The sequence below is a fragment of the Anas acuta genome, chromosome 1, assembly GCF_963932015.1.
Source record: "Anas acuta chromosome 1, bAnaAcu1.1, whole genome shotgun sequence".
In the NCBI taxonomy this organism is placed as follows: Eukaryota; Metazoa; Chordata; class Aves; order Anseriformes; family Anatidae; genus Anas; species Anas acuta.
The window spans coordinates 114,512,014-114,533,471 of NC_088979.1; the positions used below are offsets into that span (position 1 = coordinate 114,512,014).

Consider the following 21,458-nt stretch of genomic DNA (forward strand, 5'->3'; position numbering starts at 1 on the left):
TTCAGGAAACTGTTTCCAAGTTAGAGATAACATAAATTTCAATATAGAACTCCATAATATCATTAACCTATTATTAATTTCCCACAAGATTAAAATAAACTGTTCTTGCTTAAAGTCCAGTCTGTACCTCAGATTCTCAGTATAGATTCTTGTCGTAATATACAGATGTTCACAAACAACATCTATTCTGCTCCATTTGTTGAAAAAGTCCATAGACTCACTGAGCTCCACTGTGCTGCTAGTGGTGAGATCACTAGGAACATATGCAAGTATAAGGTCACTGTAAAATTGAAGATCTAAAATACTGTTCTATCAAGCTACACAAAAAAGGTTATCTAATAAAGCTCAGATGCATTCTGCTGGTAGTTGTACATGTGATGTCAACTTCTTTCCAGTGGTTTTATGAATGGACTTTAGCATGTAACATTATGCATGTAGCATTTCAGTTGCTCCCAAAAGGTGGCAAAGATGGCTAAGGAAAGATAATTTTATTTAATGTCTACTGTAACTTATTCTGTCCCTTTAAAAAGTCATAGGTATTATTTAGCTAATAAAGCTAAATACATGTGCATATTTAAACTAATGTTTTTGTGATGCAGCTATCTGTTCCCAGATGGACGAAGTTATAATCCTGATCTGACAGGTTTATGTGAACCCACACCACATGATCACATCAAGGTCACACAGGTACGTTGCGCATTTTATCAGTTACTTTGTGATCTTTGCTTCTCTTACCATCTCATCTAGTAGTGAAAATAAGCTTTTATTAAAATGTGAAAATGAATTAATGAGAATGAAAATGTGTTGTTGATAGAAGAGCTTAGTTGAAGAACAGGTTAATAATTGTTTAAACTCTAGAGCTAATGGTGATGCCAACAGTATGCCCTGGAAAGTTTTGCTTATTCTAAGGCTCATCTGCATGAGAAATATATTAATGGTTATTAATTTTTTTTTCCATTATTTATGTTATAGGTTTATGTAGCTTAGAGTCTCCTGCTAATATTAGATGAGAATACAGAAATGAAATCAAGATCAGATGATAGTTTTTAAGCCTGAGTAGGAATAATACATTATGCTGACAGATCCCAGAGGAAAAGTATCGTTCATTTGTCACAAAAATACCAGTTCCATGGTCTGCCTTGTTTTCTCTTTGTCCATCGTGCAATTTAAAAGAGAGATCAGGGGAAAGGAACAGGAATAAGTAAGTACCTGAAGGGACTCACAAACATTAGAATATCAAGATGTTTTTGTAGTCTTGTTGAGTGACGATGTAATATACTAATGTGCAGATGTGTGATATTCAAAGAATAAGAAATAGTTACCACAAGATGTAGGCTTAATTAAAGATGGTGCTGAAATTAATACTAGTAGGTACAGGTATACAGTGCAGAGCATTTCTCCTGACAAAAATGTCCAGAAGATTTGAGGTTATGTTCAAGGAGAGCCATCAGACTACATACAACTCTTTCAGATGGTTTTCCATTTCTTCAGAGCTGAGTGGGTGACCTACTGAATCTGCTGTAATTATGCATCACACCTCCAAAAATATTTTAGAAAAGGAGTATTTGTTGCCATCTATGGTATTTCAAGGAATACCATTAGGAAAATGTGTCTCCTAATTAAGAGAATTCGTAAAACAATTGCTGAAAGAAAAGATGAGCATGTCTACCAGTCTGACTTCCCTCTTTGCTATGCAGAATTAGAATAGTAAGGAAAGAGTAGTACAGAGATATCAGACGTGTTGCACAAAAAGGTTTTTATAGCCTTGTATCCTTATTTTTTTTTCTCAAAGAAAGGAAAAGTAGCTTAGACATTCTCAGTGATAAAACCTTGTTCTCCCCAAGCAAGTCATCTTGTATTTTGAATACACTAAATGAATCCAGTTGATTCTGAACTTGTAGCTATGAAGAAATCATTAGTTAATGCAGAGAGTCTGAAATATGTGAATGTTGCCCAAAACAATATCTTAACTGCAGTAGATTAACACTGCCACTAAGAGCTGCTTAAACTATTAAAAGATTCTATAAAACTGGCTCCAGGGCCAGATTGCTGCAGATGGATTCTTTGCAAGAGCTCCGCCATAAGCATCTTTAGTGCATACAGACTATAGCTACAAATACAGTCTATTGCTTTTCTCTTTTGCCTAGTCTCTTCTCCGCTCCCTTTACTGGGCAATAGCTGCTTATTTTCCAGTGATCTGGATTTTTCTTACTTCAACCTTTCAAAATTTGTTTTTCCAAGACTAAAAAAGCTTCATAGAAATGTTTGATTTCCAGTTCCCCAATAATATACTTCCAAAATCTAGAAAGCTGTTCTAGACTTGAGTTTTATCTATTATTTATTCCACCTGAAGGAGTTCTTGTATCGTACAGTCAGTCCTGCAAGGATACAAAGTGCTGAATGATCTGTGCATGACAGTTGCCATGTCACCTTGAGGGGATATTTGTACCATACTTCATACAAGGGTTATTTATTTCAGTGGGCCGTACTATATCCAAGCTGTAGGTAGAAATCCCTTGTTTCTAAGTTCTCCAGTACATTTTATTAGTCCTAAACTCATACTTAGAAAAGGAAATTTCCATTCTGTTCCCCTTCAGCACTTAATTTCTCCCTTACCATATTTTCATTATCTTTCCCTTACTGCAGCTAAGGAAAAATAGGATGTATGCCTTGAATTAATATAGTACTTAAATGTGATAACTCTGTAGAAAACCTAATAGGCACAGATTCATTATTTATTTTATTCTTCTTTACCATAAATGTTTATGTTATTTTTTAAATATTTATATGTTTATTTCAATTTGTATTTAATTATATAATATACTATATTTATAATTTGATATATTACCATATCTTAGGTTTGAAGAAGTGAAAGAGTGAGCTGCTTGGATAACCTTGGTGTGGCTTTTAAGTAGATCAATATCAATAAATTCCTTGACTAATAAATACAGTGGAATGAAAAACGGGATTCTGATAAATTTTTGTTACTTGTGGTGTTTAAGTATATTTTCTATGAACAAATTACAGTAAAGAAATAACTAGTCTTTGTTTTGTTACAGGAGCAGTATGAATTGTACTGTGAAATGGGTTCCACTTTTCAGCTATGTAAAATCTGCGCAGAGAATGACAAGGATGTGAAGATTGAGCCTTGTGGGCACCTCATGTGCACTTCTTGTCTTACAGCATGGCAGGTACACTCATAGTTCAGTTAGTAGAGAAGAGGATGGATTTATCTGTTACATCCCTGTTTACAATGGGGGTACTCTGTTTTACCTTTCTAGGTACTCAATAAGAGGGTTCAAGTGCTTATCTATTTAAAATTACACACTTACAATTTTGTGGACTAAAATCCATGAAAAACAGGTTCCAGGGGTCATTAAAATCTAGACTTGTAGGTTTGCCAAGACATTTGCTGACTCCTGTTAATTAGGAACTATTTCCAAAGCACAGTGTCTACTCAGACAGCAAAAGCTGGACTCCTTGTGCCAATTCAGCCACACAGGCTTCAGGATGTGTTCAAATGGAATAAGTGGACAAGTAGCAGCTGAGAATGGATAACCAACCAGACAGGGTTTTATGAGGAGACAGAATGCCTTCTGTGGGAGAAGGAATTAATCTGTTGTACAAATCATGCAGTGGCCTGTGAAAAACAAGCTTGTGGTTCCCATGTTTCATTTTGATAACATGTAAATTGCTAAACCACCTAGATTTAGATGGTTGTTGGGATAAGAGATGGAGTGAAGAGAAACTGTGATCTCAGTGTCATTCACAGAATATCCCAGAAAACACAGAGGCTTCCTCATAACACAAGTTCTGGTGTCTTGTCCGTCTTGTTCATGAACGTACCAGTCTGTGGGAAAAGGGAAGACTTGTACCTTTAGTTCAGTACAGTTAAACATTTGACTTGGAAATTAAGAACAAAATCAGAGGTCATTCATCTTTGTAGCTTCAGACTTTACCTAGTAGTTGCTTCTCAAACTCAGTCTGTTATAACCTCCATTCCATGTACCCTTCTTCTTTTGTATCTCTAGTTCATGGGGAGAAGTATGTGTAATCTCATTCGTGGGCAGCGTTCTGTCATGGTTAGACACAGCTCTTTGGATACAAGTCTAGTGAGAAGAGGTTTAACAGGTTGCCTGGGGAGGTGGTGGAGTCACCATCCCTGGGGATGTTTAAGGAAAGGTTGGATGAGGTGCTTAGGGACATGACATCGTTTAGTGGGTGATATTGGTGGTAGGGGGATGGTTGGACTAGATAGTCTTGGAGGTCTTTTCCAACCTTTATGATTCTGTGATTCTAAGAGTAAACAAAAGCCATTGTTCTGGTCTGTTTCTGACCTGGTTTTAAATCAGTTCCTCTCAATTAATAATTTTCATTCTCATGTTTGGGACATGGCCCAAAGTACTATAGATTTAAACTTCTTTTTTTCTTCAGATTTCTAATTAAGCAATCCAACACAATGAATCAGAAGTATCTTTTGGGTTTTTCTTCCATCAGTAATAAAGCTGGCTGAAAAGGATTCCCAATTTCCAATTTCTTCTTTCTGAAATTTAGGTTTGATGCTCCAAACGAAAACCCTTCAACTTTCCCAAAGATGAGAAATTCTGATAAAATTCTGTTTTAGAAAAACCTAGAGAAGAATATTTGCCTCATTGGTGAGCAACTGATGAGTTGGAGCAATATTTTTTCTTTCAGGAATACCTTTTTTCTGTTCTTACCAATTTCAAACTGAATGACAAACCCAAAGGCCTGACTACGTTAATCTTTGAGTTAATAATAATAATCTGAAATTCTGAGATCTGTAGCAGTTTGTTGTTGTTTGTTTGTTTGCGTCCTTTCTTGGTAGAAAAGAATTGAAAATCCTTGTACTTTTGTTTGCTGGGTGTCTCATATCATGATAGCAGCATGTTCTAGTGTTGAGTCAGTGATGTACTCCAATTCTGGAGACTCAAGAATCTAATGTCCTTGGTACTTTGGCCAGTGGCTAGGGATTCAGGAAGAAGACAATAAAACATTTTAAGCTTAGAGAACTGACATTTTTGAAAACATCAAGCTTCATCAGAACATTACAACCAACTGTAATTGGCCAGGTACATTTAAGATTTCATTACAAATTTAACTTTCATATAATTAGTGAGACAATGAAGAAATATTGCACTGTAACAGCGTCAGCTGTTGCAAGCTTCTGGGCTAGTGTTTAATTGCCAGCATAATGACTCATTAGACATGCCTCAGAGGTCCAATACAGATGTTTTCACTAAGCAGAAAAAATGTGTTATTTAATAAATTGGTAAGCAGCAACAAATCTGCATAGAATACCAAGGATGATTCAGTTGTTCATCTTTATGGAAATCAGTTTCTCAAACAAGAGTTGGTTTAACAATCTTCCTTTTGTATTATGCAACAAGATTAAAATTCATTTTCTTACAAAAAAATATGTTTTCTAAAAACTACAGATTTGGACTTGATTCTAAAAACATGCGGGCATATATGCTGCAATGTATTGTTCACAATAACCAGTTTCTCAGTGTTCTAAATAATCTGTATAATCTTTCTGGGGGTGTGGACAAAGATGTATGTATTCACACAGATCTTAGCTCTCAGTTTTAATTTCTCTGTTGTATTCATACTATTGAATGTGAATCTGATGCTGTTATTGGATATTCTGTATGTTTTAGTGATGCTTTTGAAGAAAAAGGAGGGAAACTGCTAGTACAGAACTATTTGACAACACAGATATAAGACAGCCTTGCAAATGGAAAGCTCTGTGCCTTATCTATAAGGCTGCTTTAGAAAATGAGCCTGTAAAAATTTGTATGAGTAAGGGAAGACTTCCGTTCACTTGGAAGCGATTACTTCAGTAGGTCCATAAAACTTGGATACACGCTTTGAGGTAATTGTAAGTGATGCTGACTGGCTTTTTGTAATTAGGATGAAAGACTGCTAAAAGTAGATTACTTAGATCTTTACATACAAAACAAATCCAGTACTAACCCTGTAAATAGACATGACTCTTGTCATGAGACATCATTTATACTTATCTGGCCTTGGGATGCAGTTCTTCCACAAAACTATAGAAACACCTGTCAGTTTAGTAAGAGCTGTCAAGTGTTCTTGTCAAGCATCAAGAAGAAAATAATGGTAGAAAAAAATTAAAGCTGCCCTTTGAGAAATCAAAAAGCTTTGCTCGCTTGATGACATTTCAGGACAATTTGCTTTAGACATTTGGTAGGTAGTTTAATTTTTGTGCTCATTATAGAATTATAGCATGGTTTAGCTCAGTAGGGACCTTAAAGACCATCTAGTTCCTGCCCCCAGTATCTTAGCCACCTGACTACCTGATTCCAAATATGATGCAACATGACTTCTGAATTCAGATTGAATTATTTTGATCTCTCAGAGCCTCAGGGTCTTTTTGGATGTGTTGTTTCATAATTTTTTTGTATGTGTTTTATAGTTAAAATCAACATTGTGCATTTAGATGGAAAAAAAAACATAGGTGCTTGTATGACTTCTCTCTGATCTTTTTTGTTGTCTCAATCATTAGCACTCTGAAATGTAATTTAAAGGTCTTTTAATTACTTCTGATGAAAACAAAATTATTCCTGAAACGAACAAAAGGAATAGAAACATGGCTGCTTAAAAATCATTCCACACATTATGCCATTTAGAAATTAAAATTTAAATAATTCTTGTTTATGATAACATAGAATTATAGAATGAATCATTTACATTGGAAAAGACCTCCAAGATCATCAAGTCCAACCATCAATCTGACCTACTATATCCAATCATGAAAACATGTCCCTTAGTGACATGCCTAGACTTCTCTTAAAAACTATGTGACTATAGTTCCTTGTTTCACATAATTTATTGAAAATGTAAGTAAGTCCTGTTTTGTTACTTATACATGTCAAAAATGCTTTTAGTTTTAGATGTTGTGAATATATATTGCCCAATGGCGGAAATGTTGCAGCCATGATGGACTATATGTAGTTTCTTCAGAGAATATGAACTGCATGATCTAAAGCTCTTTTCCATTTTCTAACTTAAAATGAAAAACAAATATTTCATATTTAATATTCATATTTAATATAGAAGATATATAATAGAATGCATTGTCCTTGTCTACACACCGCACCTTCTTTCCTCTGAAGAAATGTGAAAATTATGATCCTAAGAGGCAAGGTGTTACTTCCTAATCTATAATACTGAGACAGTTACAATTTTTGAAGCTTTTTAGAGATAGCAGTTACTTTTTTATTAGTTATTTTTAAATCGAGCTTAACATGTGGAAGACAGACTGTTTTAAAAATACAGTCATTTTACTGTTCACTATAGTGAAATATCTATGGAACTGTTTCCTGTTTACTCCAGTGTTTCTTTACAAGCTCTTACAGACACTGGAAAGGGCGTTTTTATATAGAAAGATAGAGATAGTGACCGTATATTTTATATACTTTTAAAAGTACTTGTGTTTTTATTTTTATTAATATATGTTGTTGGTTTTTTGTCTTGCTCTAGGAATCTGATGGCCAAGGCTGTCCTTTTTGCCGCTGTGAAATCAAAGGAACTGAACCAATCATTGTGGATCCCTTTGATCCAAGGGATGAAAACTCCAGGTGTTGCAGTATTATTGATAGCTTTAGTATGCCCATGCTGGACTTGGATGACGATGATGATAGGGAAGAGTCTTTAATGATGAATCGCTTGGCTTCAGTCCGAAAGGTAAAATTTCAAATATTGTACAACAGTTAAAGCTGTATGTTTGTAAATGAAGCTGCGGATGACTGTAAAAAATGATAGGCTGCATTTCATGCTGAAGGTTTCAGCAACTCACTGAAAAGTTCTCAGGCTGAAAAAACAAAATGCTTTGATATTGCAACAAGAAAACTGACGCTGAATATGAGAAAAAAATCCAGATTCTCACCTGATGTGAGCAGAGTTACCTCTGTTTATAATGACGGAAGCATGAGATTGTAATAAATTACTCTTAACCAAAATATGCTTTACGGACAAGTCCCTCAAATAACACAAATTTTTCTGTATACAAATCTATTACCACTTTTTGCACTTTTGTACTTGTATACACATGCATCAAATGTTTTAGGATTGATTAAGCATGAATTTCTTGATCACTAATAAATATTAGTGCTTTGTAAAGGTGACTTGGAACCCAAATCATATTGCACACAAAGGCCATTTTATCACACCTCATGTAAGTTGTCTGTATTTTTGCCTGTAACATAAAATCCATCTTAGTATTCAGTACTTTTAGAGGTAAAAATGTATTTGAAATTATTCATAGTAATACTGTGTTTTGGAATGGTTTTGCTCTCAAAGTGCTCTATATTCTGTTCCAGGATCTTTAGATATTTGGCTGCAGATTTAATCACTGATAAACAAGCACTTTCATCAACAAAATTGTACTTTGTTTTCAGAGTTCACCACTACATTTTAGGTTTCAATAATGCCATCATGGGCCATGCAACACTGAATTTTACAGTGCATTTTCAATATTTTACTTTTTACTAAGGTCATCTAGATTGAATAATTGACTTGAAATTAATTCTGTAACACCTGACTCTTCAATTTCCTTATCATTGTGTTTGTTATTAAAAAAGTGTTTTGCCCTCATATCTGAGAGTATCTGTCAGTTAATATACATAAGTCTGATATCCTTGCTAACCTCTCAAGTCATATGAATCATTCTTGTGTTGTGCATTTAATACAACATGGCCTGCTCTTGGAACAGTTTATCCTCTTGCCTGCACTTAAATTGCAGTCTGCAGCCAGACCTTTGTGAGATAGCCTTGAATTGATGGACTTTTATAACACTATCACTTCCACGATAAGGCAAAAACGCATTATGCTTTTATCAAAAGAAAGAACAGTAGGCTTCAATATAAGAAGTCTTGTTTTCAGTATCTACCAACTGCTTGACTACTTATGTTCTTGCTATTTTTGTCATCAGTTTTGTTGTTCAGTGGAAGAAACCCAGTAATTATCCCTGAAGTTTAGGAACATGGTTTTCCACTCCGTTAGCTTTTTTAAGTCCTTACTTGAAAATCTTGAATCATCCAGTCATCTGATGATTTTCAGCTGCTCTTGTCTTCTTAAACTTGTTACCAAAGCATAGTTATGCTTTCAACCTCACCACCAAATGTGAAATGTCATCATTTATATACAATTTTTGTAAGTAATGCCTTCTTCAGCCTTGTCTATTTCTTTTAATCATCATTTGTTGTTCTTGTCAAACAGTGTTTCTTCAGAGCCTGATAGAAGGAATTCTTTTTTTCCTCTATGACATTTTGTCGGATTTTACCCTTTTTGAATTTTTCTTTTGTTTCTTGTTAATGCTGTAAATATGAACATGGTATTGCATAATGACTGCGTTGTAGAGTCATTTGATTTGTTGAAACAATTGAGATGAGAGGACAAAGATAATCATTTAGTTCTTGTAGCCAACTTAATACTGTTGTTACTCTGTAATCCCAGTGAACATATAGGTCGATTCTAATTTTAATTCAACTATTGTCATATGCTTTCTCAACATAAAACTGTTAACCTTTGAAAATAAAATGGGATGATTTTGTCTCAAATCACCTTGCTAGACCACGTGGTATTGCAGAGAAAACCTTGTTGCAGCATATCCGGCTAATAACAAGTTGCCATGTTAAACCTGATAGATGAGGAGAGTTCCAGGGACACGAGCTCACTGCTGAAAATGACTGTAGGGCTTCAAGATGTATTGCAGGAATTTGCAAATCAATCCTTATTGTCTTGAAAGACTAAAGGGAGAGGCATTGTTAAAATGTTTCTAAGCTTTTACTTCTAATTTTTGCTGCCTTAGAGACGTTTACTTACTTGGAAATATATTCACAATGCAAAGAGTAGTTGCAGTAAGCTCATTTTATTTAGCCTGCCTTACGGAAGCACACACAGTCATGTTCATCACTGATTAAAGGGCCTGGCTGGGTTTTTATAAGTGAGCTCTTTTGACAAACAGAAAAGCAAAAAAAAAAAAAAAATCCTACTTTTTGGAATTGTCATTAATGTGTAAAGAAGATTATAACTTTATCACCTGCTGTATCTCTATGAATTATGAATATAAGTTAGTTATCACAAAACTACCAGCTCTGCAGTTTATCACTGTATCTCTGAAGCATACTCATAAACAAAAAGGGGTGCCTGAATTAAATCCATGGGGGACCTCAGACTTGAAACTACTTTACGGAAAAAAATAATCAGAAAGCTACATATCTATTCTTTAATGGAATGAGTAAATGGATTTACTTCAAGAAAAATAATTCATTCTTGCTAGGTGTACATAGTAGCAGATCAACTGTATCAGAGGCTTCAAGGAAATCCACTGCAATTAGTCTGTTTATCTGCCTCATCAAGCAGCTTATTTTTTTAATTTCCAAATTGTCTTCAGATAATTCGTTATGAAACAAAGACAAAGAGTGGTGCCAAAACCTCCGCTAATTGTCTCATCACTGAGAAATTTCCAACACTATGCTATCAGATTAGCTAATGCAGTTATTGCTTGAAGTGTTCTTTTTCTCGGTTCTGTACCATTTTTCCTAACAAAGCTTTGTTAGCCTCACATGTCAGGAAACACGCATTAAAAATGTGCAGGTTACAGGTTCAGATAAATGTTTAAAAATGATGTTTCTAATTTTAAAGAGGGCATTTGAATGTCAGACTATTTTCATTATTCCATATTCTGTAATATTCAATTGTCCTGATAAATTAAGCATTAATTATTTGCCACTTTACCTTGTACAAGAACTGACTTTATATGCTTCTTTGGAAAGAAAGAAAACAAGGATAGCGCGTAGTGTAGAAGTCCTTGTTAAGAGATAATAATTTTGAATTTATAAGTGATAACTATTTGATCTAAATAACATACTGATACTACATGAAAACAAAGAGGAAGGCCCTAGCAGTATAGGAGACTGAGGTTTTCAACAGCTTAAGGTAAATTAAGATTCACTAAGAGCAATTTCTTCTAAAACTACTTGAAGTTACCTTGTCTGGGAAGTTGCCAGCTTCCCTGAAATTAATTTCCTAGCTGTCTGAGTGTCTCAAAAATGGACTTTGATTCAGACCATTACTTAAAAATCATTATAAGAAGTTGTCAAAGCTGAAAAACACTGTTTATAATTACTAGGCTTCTTACAGAGTAAGAAGTTCAGACTTAACAAATCATGTCAAAAGACCTTGGTTCTCAAAATATGGGAAGAGACTGTTTTGACCCCCACGCCCCTCCATTTCCCATATTTTTAAGTTAAATTTTGTGGTAATTATTGTTCTGAGGAAAAAAAAAAAAAAGGCTCATATTAAATAACTTTTTGACTTCTCTTTTTTTTTTTTTTTTTTTAAAGACTTCAAATAAGTATCCAGGCTTTTCCTTCAGCTGCATGCTCTTAACCTATACATACATACGTATGAATTCATGGAATATCCTAAGTTGGAAGGGACCCCAAGGACCATTGAGTCCAACTCCTGTGTCCCCCCCAAAAAAACACCCTTAAAATCAGACCATGTGTCTGAGATGGTTGTCCAAATGCTTCTTGAAGCAAGCTTGGTGCCGTGACCACTGCCCTGGGCAGCCAGTCTCCATGCCTGACCACCCTCTTAGTGAAGAACCTTTTCATAACACCCAGCCTGAATGGTTTATAGGAACTTAGTAAACTCATACCACACAACAAGATAGTCCTTATCTGCTTACTTTGTAGTATTTGAAAGACGAATAAATGCTGAGGGGCAGCGTGTCTCCCTTCATTAAAATATTTCTTACCAATTCCCTTGGGCAATCAATATGGTGCTGACTTCTCCCAGCTTTAACTCCATCTCCCTGCTTTGCATGCAGTTTGTTGGGTCAGCATAGGAGAGATCAAATAAAGAACAAGGCTATCTATGTAAAACTTGTTTACAGCTATCAGTGTTAAGTGATGTAACTTTATATCCTTGTACAAATGTTCAAATCCTGATTATACTAATCTATGTAGGTCGAAACATGTCCTAATGAGAAGTAACAGAAATGTGAGTTACTCTCGTCCGATTATAAATGAAGAAGCTTTAGGGGACGACGTGGAAAATGAAAAGTCCATTTTTGGTATACGACTGATTGGACCTTCTCAGATGTCTCATTATGCAATCTGTAAATTAGTGAGTTAGTTCCAGCAGCACACTAGCAATCAGGATAATATTCCTGAGTCAGGCGCTTGGTAGGGTTTATGTTGAACATACTTTGAGCATGTGTCTCTCTGGCAGAAAGACGTTTGAAACTAAAACTCTAGATTCATTATCCTGCCTTGACTAATTCCATTAGACAAAGCTTCGCTAGAAATTGTAATCAATGTCAGAAGAGGCTTAAATTTGTAACCACTGGGGACAAACTGATACCAGTATTTCCTAGTAATAGATTCATCTGATTCAATGATGCGACTGTGCACCATTCTGCAGCCCCATAGTGAAATAAGTCACAGCTGCTTGTCCCTTGGCAGCAGTCATGCCAACCAGATGAAATCCATGTCCTTAGAAAGGAGTCTGTGTTCTTTTCCTTAATTACATCTTTATTGCACAGGTCTGTGTTGCAGCAGAGCCCCTTTGTATGCTGAACGTCTGTCTTCTGTCACTGCCAGTTCATTTGTATTAGTTTTTGTCTTAATTGCTTGCTTGTTTTATCTTTTTCTCACTGTGCTATTCTCGTTGTTCCTTTATTTCCACTGAACAGAAAATGCACAGAAATCTCCAATAGGTGACAAGGACTAATTTAAATATTTTCTGCTTAGGGAGTGTTTTTGTTGTTTTTGTTTGGTTTTGTTGTTGGGAGAGGTTGTATTCTGTGCTAAAAGATGTAGTTATTATATACCTCTATTGATGTCCCAGCATCCGCATGAAACACAGCCGTCTTCTTGGCCGAGCTGTCAATGAACATCAAACAACGATGCAGCTAGGCAGGTTGGGTGGAGGACATAAAAATATGTTTTGTTTTGTTTTATAATGGGAATACGAAGGAAATCTGATGCTGAACACTGACAAAGATCTGTTTGTTTCTGGGGGATATTATTTGTTTGATTTATTGTTAGTAAGCATAGATCTAAACAAGGAAACATAATTTTTAGTTTCTCCTAGCAAAACATTCTCTCCTACTTCAGCACCCAAGCAGTTACATGGATTAAGCTTCCTTATAGGGCAGAGTAGCTGTTATTTTTTATCAGCTATTTTCTTTCTTTTTTCTTCATGTAACTCATAAGTTATTAACTTGTTGGCTGGCATTAGTTACCTTCCATCAGTAGGCAGTGGTAGTTCATAGGACTTAAAGATTATTTTGCTCCTCTGAAACAAGGAATTGATGTAAGCTTAAATTGAAAGCCTTTCACACAGTTAATGCTTTGAAAAACTTCCTTTTCATTTTGGCAATTGTAATTTAATTTACCATCCATGGAATACGGTGGGTAGAAGTAACTAAATACCAAATAAATACGGAACAGAAAGTTTATCACATAGATGAATCTCCTGTTTCAACAGAGTTAACAACACGACAACTTTTAACGATTTTGAATTTTAAATGAATTTGCATATCACTCTAGTTCTTCTAATTTGCCTTTACATATTAAGCGTGTCATTCAGCGACTTGTTTCCATAAATCTCAGAAGAACATCAGCCCCCAGTAGATTTTAAACATGTTTCTGTCCCTGCTGGAGCTGCATTGTTGTTATTGCAAAAAAACACTTGAGACTGGCAGGCTGGGCTGGCTCTTTGAGGGAAGTGTGTATCATTTTCCCCATTGATTCCTTAGAGCAGAACTGTGTAAGAGAAGGTTGCAGTAGAGAAAGAGTGGTGGATATTCTTAAAATGCTATCAGTAAAATGTTGTTCTTTTAGCTGTGGGTTCACGTGACTACATGCAGTGTGAGAGCTGAGACTTTGTTAGGTTGCTCTCATTGGAAGTCAAGTTAGTTAATGTGATCATACAGCAATTTGAACGCCTGAAATTCCAAACAAATTTTACCAGTCTGGTACTCTGTTTTCAGTATTTACGGTTTACTTATTCCTTGTTTCTAACCCCTATTACATTTAAGATTGTTTTAGTTCTTCTGCAGCAATTCCCAGCTGACTGAGGCACAATATGTTATGCAACACCGTAAATGCAGAGACTCGCTACAGCACTTCCTTTTATGTTAAATAATCGTGTCTTTTTGGAGACGTGAGACCTGCTTATTTGGTTCCATTTCAAATGATTTGGGAAATAAATTCATGTTCTGTCTGATGCTGAAGCCAAAGGATTGAATGTATTATATATTACATGGCTCTTGGCTTTTAGGAGTGCTTGGTGGAGGTGTAACTGAACTTTGAGAACTAATGCTATTCAGTGACACTGTTTATTTTGCTCTTTAACTGATGGATGCTTTCTGTTAAGGAAAATGAATTGACATTCAGTTTATAGTCAATTTGTAATTCTGGTTGCTCAGGCATGCTTGTGAGACATGTATCTAGCTTAGTTATTCAACTAGTTCCCTTTTCACAGCGTTCAGTGAGGCTGAGCACCTCGCTGTCAGTCATGTGTTTACCCTCATGGCCTTCCAGTCAAGGTCAGGGACATTCATCAATTAAAGGAAACGAAGACAAATTAAGTGCTGTATTCAAGCGTTTAATATGAACATTGTGACTACTTCTTCACCGAAGAGAAGCTTGGAAGCCGCTGGTAGCCATGAAGAGCGTGAATTTTAAATTGCTCTGTCTCTTGAAATTGAATATTTAGTTGCAACACTGACCTTATACCTTTAGACCAAACGATAAGATGTAGTGTCACGGAAAAATCATTCTAGCAATGGAATTGAACCTCAGCCTTCTAGCTTTTCAATGCCTCTCCACTCCTCCCTCTCTTTTTTTTTTTTTTTGCACCATGTTATCCAGTAATACCATGGTGGCTTCTATTTCTGATGGAAATCTGGCAGTAATCCCAATTTTGTTTAGAATAGCATATTACACTAAGATGTAGTACACAGAGCATTGAGTAAGGAGTTAGGGTACTAGATCCTTTTCCTGGATCTGCTTTAGAATTGATGAAGGTGTCAGATTCTTTAAAATAGTCAGTATATGTAAAGAAAGATAATGATAACTTTTTTACCTCGTTCAAGAACTGCCTAGTCCCATCCCTGTCATCACTATGGGTTGTACGGTGTTGGTGATAAGAAGCTTATGATCAGAAGGGGAAAGTTTTATCAAAGTGGTTTAGCTTAGAGATGGATGCATTTTTGTGAGCAATTTTATGTGCTTTCTGTAAGAAGACAGCAGCCTCTATAAGCCAGATACATAGTGAGAATACCAGGATGCCTCAGTGCACAAATGACCAGAGTCTGACGCCTGCTGTGAATGTCTTCCAGCTACCCTGTCAGAGAAAATACAGAACATCATAAACATTCAGATTTACTTACAATACACTGATACAATTGCAGGGGGTTCACAGATGTGCCTTTAACTTATTTATGCAAAAAAAAATAAACTGTGTGTTAGAGTTCACCCAGATGAGCAGTTACAAAACTGGTTGCAAAAATGGGTGGAGCCTAGACTAAGGGGTTGAAATCTTTGGTTCTCATTGTTTTATAGCATACTTTCTTATTTTTAGATAGTTTAAAAACGTGTCTTAAAAGAACACTGCTCAGCTTCCACTGTGCATATGAATTTGAAAAAAAGTCAAGAAAAAAAAATCATGATTTGTCACTTGAGGAAAATATTCAGTCTGCATATCATTAGCTTAGTATTTTGTTATGGTAAACTGAATTGTCTTAAAATGATTTTTCTAAGTCAGCAAATAAATGAGGAAGGAAATAACTGCTTCATCTACTGGCTTGCTGATGATTTTGCTTTTTTTTCCTGAGTTTTCAGAAAACATGCATTCCTTTTTCTGTAGAAGTACAATGTGACTATGCCTCACAGTTAGCAGACAATATCATAGGCATCCAGCTTTAAAAAGTCACATATAGAATTTTGATAATGAAGTACTCTGTATTAATGAAAAGGTTATCAAGAGTAACAGTATTGCCACAATATCTCTCTTTATATTCGTGATTGTTTCTTTTTGTGGGGCAATGATTGGAATCACAAGTTAATGTGGTTTTGAGGTAGAATGACTTTTAGACTTGTTTCGGTTATCAAGAGCTGAGTACCTATGCTACTATTAACTAATAGTAGGTGAGGGTGTCCATTATGATAAATTACTATTAGTAAATACTTTTCAAATATCACATGTCAAGTCATGGAATGAAAGTTGTATATTTGATCATCAGATAAATTCTAATTTTCCTTTTTCCTGTCTTGAAGTGCAATGAGAGGCAGAATTCACCAGTGACTTCTCCGGGATCTTCCCCTCTTGCACAAAGAAGAAAACCACTTCCAGACCCCCTGCAAATCCCACATCTTAGTCTTCCACCTGTACCTCCTCGTCTGGATCTCATTCAGAAGGGAGTAGCACGGTCACCATGTGCCAGCCCAACTGGGTCACCAAAAGTAAGTCTTATTGACCATTATTCTGTATTTATGAGTACTGAGAAATTCTGTATAGTTGTTTTCAAGGTGAGCTTGTTTGTTTTGGAATATTGACTATTAGGAAATTTTCTGCATGTACTCTTTTGCAGGAATTTGTCCAATAGACTTTTAATTCCCCATAGCTTAGAAAAGCTTTAGATTAGATCCACATTGATTAAGTCACCTAAAGACTCTTATCTCCTTCGGTTGACTTTGGAAATACCTGTCTGTTTGCATAATAACTTACACAGTCAGATTATTACAGCTACATGTGTTGGTCAAATGTGACCTGTTAATCTGATGGTTTTGTTGCTCTTGGTTATGCTCTGACATTGACATCAGTTTGACACTGCTATAATAGATCAGTTCTGTAATAAACCCCAATTCGTAAAAATAGATAGAAATAAAAATTTCCTGAAAGTAGATTTAAAAGTCATTAAAATTGCATGTTATGATCTGGTGATGATTTATACTCACTTCTAAAGTACCCCAACAAGAAAAATACGTACAGATACCCTGCTTTCAAAACTTTGTGGCATATATTGTGAATAATGTTTTAGGGGAAATATTAATGATTCTACCGTTAATAAATTGTATGCTGTGTTTTTTGAAACTAATGATACTAAAGAGTGATTTTTTGAGGGGGTAAGCATGAAGGAAAACAGCTATATTTGTTTCTTTCTGTTATGAGTTGATCATTTGTTGTAATTGCTGTATATTAAAAGGGAATTAGATTACATTATGTCTAAAATTTTGATTTTAGATGGTGAATTCAAATTCAAGTTTAAAACATGAGCTGAAATCTGTGTGCTCATAATATATATCCAGTTTGAAGTACCATGTTTGCTTTTTCAGGTTTTTACTTAAAGCTTGAAAATCAACTTTTCAAATTTCTGATGGCTTATAATTTAGAAGAGAAAATAGAAGTTAGAATAGTTTCTTTATTACACTTCTTTAATCACTTTTTTATCTTATACAAGGGAAATTATAGCACATTGAGAAAATAAGCTGGATGTCTGGCACATCTATTAAAATGTATTTTACAATAGACTATTTGCACAAAGTTTGTGGCTTTGAATAAGCAAACAAACAAAAAGAAAATTAGAAATACTATTAATATTTCTCTAAGTTTTTCAGTGAAATTATTTCAAAACTACTGTTGTTTTTTTTCCATTAAAATTTTCATTTGCATATTTAAATGTTGTGAGTATATAGTATTTTTGGAGTGCAAGGGGAACAAGATGGAGGACAACAAATAATTGCAATTGCATATTTCGAAACAAACAAATGGGCAATTTGTTCTACCAAAAATACTACTTCAGGCAAAAAAAAAAATTCTTTTTCTGTAACAGAAAACAGCTACAACAAAAAATTTGGACCCAACTGTTTTCTTGCTTTCTTAACAGTGAAAATTAATTAGCATCTTAATTAAATGCTTATTTAATATGCTGTCCTATTTATATCAATAGACATGCAGGTAGAATACCTAATTGTAATATAATGAACACGTTGAGGTGCTGCCCAAAAAATAGTGATGGGCAACTCTGAAGTGAAGTGAGACCAAATAATATTCTTATTGTAAAAATTTTTGTGTCCTCACTCTTTTTAATTGGTAATATTATGCAGAGTCCATGAAAATGACACCTTCCGTGAGAAATAATCTTGTGTTTATTGTTGTCACTGCTGGTAGGAGGAAAACATGTCCTGAACACCTAGAAAAACCTGTCTCAAACATTATTTCATAAAATGCTTTTAGTAATACACTCCTAATGAGAATACTGTTTTTTTTGCTTGTTTTATTTTATTTTTTATTTCTGCTTTTATAAACTATACAGTACTGTATATGTTTTCTTTCTGATAACTTGGTTTTCAGCTTTTTAGTATCCTACACTTAAGTTTGAAAAACATTTTAGCATTTATGACCGTTTAATTCTGAGAAAATCACCTTTTCTCTGGCAAAAATTGTTTGCAGATTAACTAAATGCAAACATAAATACATTATAAATATGTTACTTGAAGAATTGAACTGTGGTTCAAATTGGCGTCAAACAATGCGCATCATGTAAAGAGTGGAGTCATCCCTTGATATATCAATGATTTATTTGTATTTGATCATGAAGGGAACATGAATGCATATATGTAACTTTTTTTTTTTTTTAATTCTGGTTTTGTTTAGTCTTCTCCTTGTATGGTGAGGAAACAAGACAAACCTTTGCCAGCACCACCACCTCCCTTGCGTGATCCTCCACCACCTCCACCTGAACGACCCCCTCCAATTCCACCAGACAACAGAATAAGCAGACACCTGCATCATCCAGACAGTGTGCCTTCCAGAGACCAGCCAATGCCCCTTGAAGGCTGGTGTCCCAGAGATGTGTTTGGGACAAGTCAGTTAGTAGGATGTCGAATAGGGAGTGATGCTTCTCCCAAACCAGGACTGACTGCAGTTTCCAACATAAATGGAAGGCACAACCGCGTAACTTCTGAGCCAGGATTTATGAGGAAACACAGACGTCACGAACTGCCTGTGGAAGGTGCTAAGGTATGAAATAAGCTGAATGTGTTGAAGCCTAATTTGATACCCTACTGCAGTATTGTTTTGCATTTTCTACAATACTACTTTATATTGGTCAGTGATCATGTGCTGTTTCTAAATATTTCCTGTTGCTTGTAATTAATAAGTGGGCCATAAATAAATGGCTTGTTAAATAATGCAATTTGCAAAGCAACAGTATGAGGGTCTAAGTTAGAATTCAATTTTAACATAGAACATTCTAAAAACGGCTTGAAGACAAAATTCTAGATTTGCTATATTCTTTTATCAAGGGATTCATATAGTTGGTGCATAATCTAACTTCAGTAATGCAGCATCTCAGGTATACTTTGAAAGTGTCTTATGCCAAAATGATTTATACAGGTGATGATGGGAAATAAATGTTCTGGTTACTTCTGTCATAGGTGAGATAAGGACTTGGTAACCCACCCCTTCAACCTGTAAGACATATAGTATGTACACACGATATATACAAATATACTTAAATTCTCGGCTATATTGTATGCGTTAACATAAGCTTAATATGTGGTCTTGTGGTCTTAATATGTGGTCAGGTGGTCTTGTTCACCAATAAAACATTATTTTCAAAAAAGAGCATTAAATTTGTGATGATGTTCAGTAATTGAAATGATCTAGCCTGCCTTGATCATAAAAAAAAAAAAAAAACAAAAAAAAAAACAAATACATCCAAAGCCAAGCTAAATGTAGAATCATTTATTTTCTCTTTACAGCTGGCAATATGGGCAGCATCCTTAAAAGTGTGCAGTGGCACAACTCCCATATTGCATTGTTTGATTTGGTATTATCATCAGTACTTTAAACCTTACTCAGGATAATTGGCATTGTGGCTACCTTTTTATTTTTCAGTTATTTACAGTAATGCACATATCATTAATTGGATTATTCTTTCTTTGGATTTAAGTCAGAGTTCCAGCTGCTCAAGTTGAATGTTTCTGTAATTTCTCTGTGTCAGTTCTTGATTTCTCTTGGACAAATGTCCAGTGCAATGTCCAATAATCCATTTTCAGTGCTGAGGGTGCTTGGAGTTGTCACTTTCAATCTTTTCACTGGTTCTCTAACTTTGTTTGGCTAGGAGGCATCTGTTTGTCACCTAAGAAGTATGATTGCCTGTCCTTAGCTGCACTGAATAGTGTGTATGTCTGTAACTGTGGTGTTTATTCTTTCAAAAAACAAAATGACAACAAAATGAGGAGCATTGTTTCCATTCATTGATTGAAGATATCTTGGAAAGAAGAGTGTGGAGGGGTAGTCCTAGTATTAGTCAGTTTCAGATAACTTGCAAAACTTTGTAGTGTTGGGAAAGCCTGGAGTCGAAAAGAAACCAAATGGTGGTAGCCTAAGAAAAAAATCATGTTTCTGCTCTAATCAGTTTTATCAAAACAGATCAGTAATTTATTCATAGTGCAGGTTATTAACTCACTTTTTTTTTTTTTTTCTGCTCTATTTTTACTTGAAGACTATATAGTTTCTGCTAAGTAGATTGGATTTGAAGTTCTGATCACAGCAGATAGAAATCACTTTTTCCCTAAGGCCACAAGCTATTTAACTTTTTTATCTAATTTTTTTTTTAGATAGATATTGTGGTTATTTTGAAAGCATGTTACTGAAATTCAGTTAGTATTGGTAAAGACCATTGATGTATGTGATGAAAGGCACTTAAGGATTTCATGGTAGTATATATAATCAGAATATTCTTTTTTCAGAATTAAGGCAAAAGACCAAAATTTTACTTAGAGCTAGACTGTTGTTTTGAAAAGCTATAGTTTTTCATCTGCTTTTAAAAGGATACCAGGTTTATACCTTCATAGAGCCATATAGCATTTGAGTTGTGATGAGGCACAGAGCTGAAGCTGATAGAATGAATACTTCTAAAATCAGAATAACCACTAAGTGTGGAAGTGGCATTGTACTGCTGAGAACATATATAGGTATTTCTTTAACCAAATGCTGTCTTCAGGTAATAAGCCTAAGCCACTTGTTTACATGGAGAAACTGACAACTCTGAATTACCATTTGAGGCTGTATGCATATCCACAAGGGTAACATTTCATGATTTTTCATCCTTTATTCATTTATTTTAATATAAACTATTTGCTATTAGTTAAAGCCAAGAATCAGGAAGACAATCCTGCAGGTACGGGGTGAATTATGGCAGGTATTGCACTATGGAGTTTAAAAAAAATATATACTTATCATGCTGTACATGTTGTTTTCCCTCTGTACTTCATCTCTCTCACTTTCAAAAGTTTCAAAAGTTTCAAAAGTTACAATCTTGAAATCTTAATTTTCCCCTAAGTAGTTCAGCTGTAATTGAGTAGTCCATCTACTAACTGCGACATGAA

The 21,458-nt window shown here is 35.0% G+C and overlaps 1 protein-coding gene across 1 annotated transcript in view; it reads left to right on the plus strand.

The window, feature by feature from the left end:
• CBLB (Cbl proto-oncogene B) overlaps positions 1–21,458 on the plus strand; it is a 132,440-nt gene that overhangs the window by 88,467 nt on the left and 22,515 nt on the right. The window contains 5 exon segments of the mRNA XM_068694558.1: positions 600–687; positions 3,060–3,191; positions 7,525–7,728; positions 16,338–16,523; positions 18,718–19,083. Of these exon segments, the coding sequence (XP_068550659.1) occupies positions 600–687; positions 3,060–3,191; positions 7,525–7,728; positions 16,338–16,523; positions 18,718–19,083 (976 nt within the window).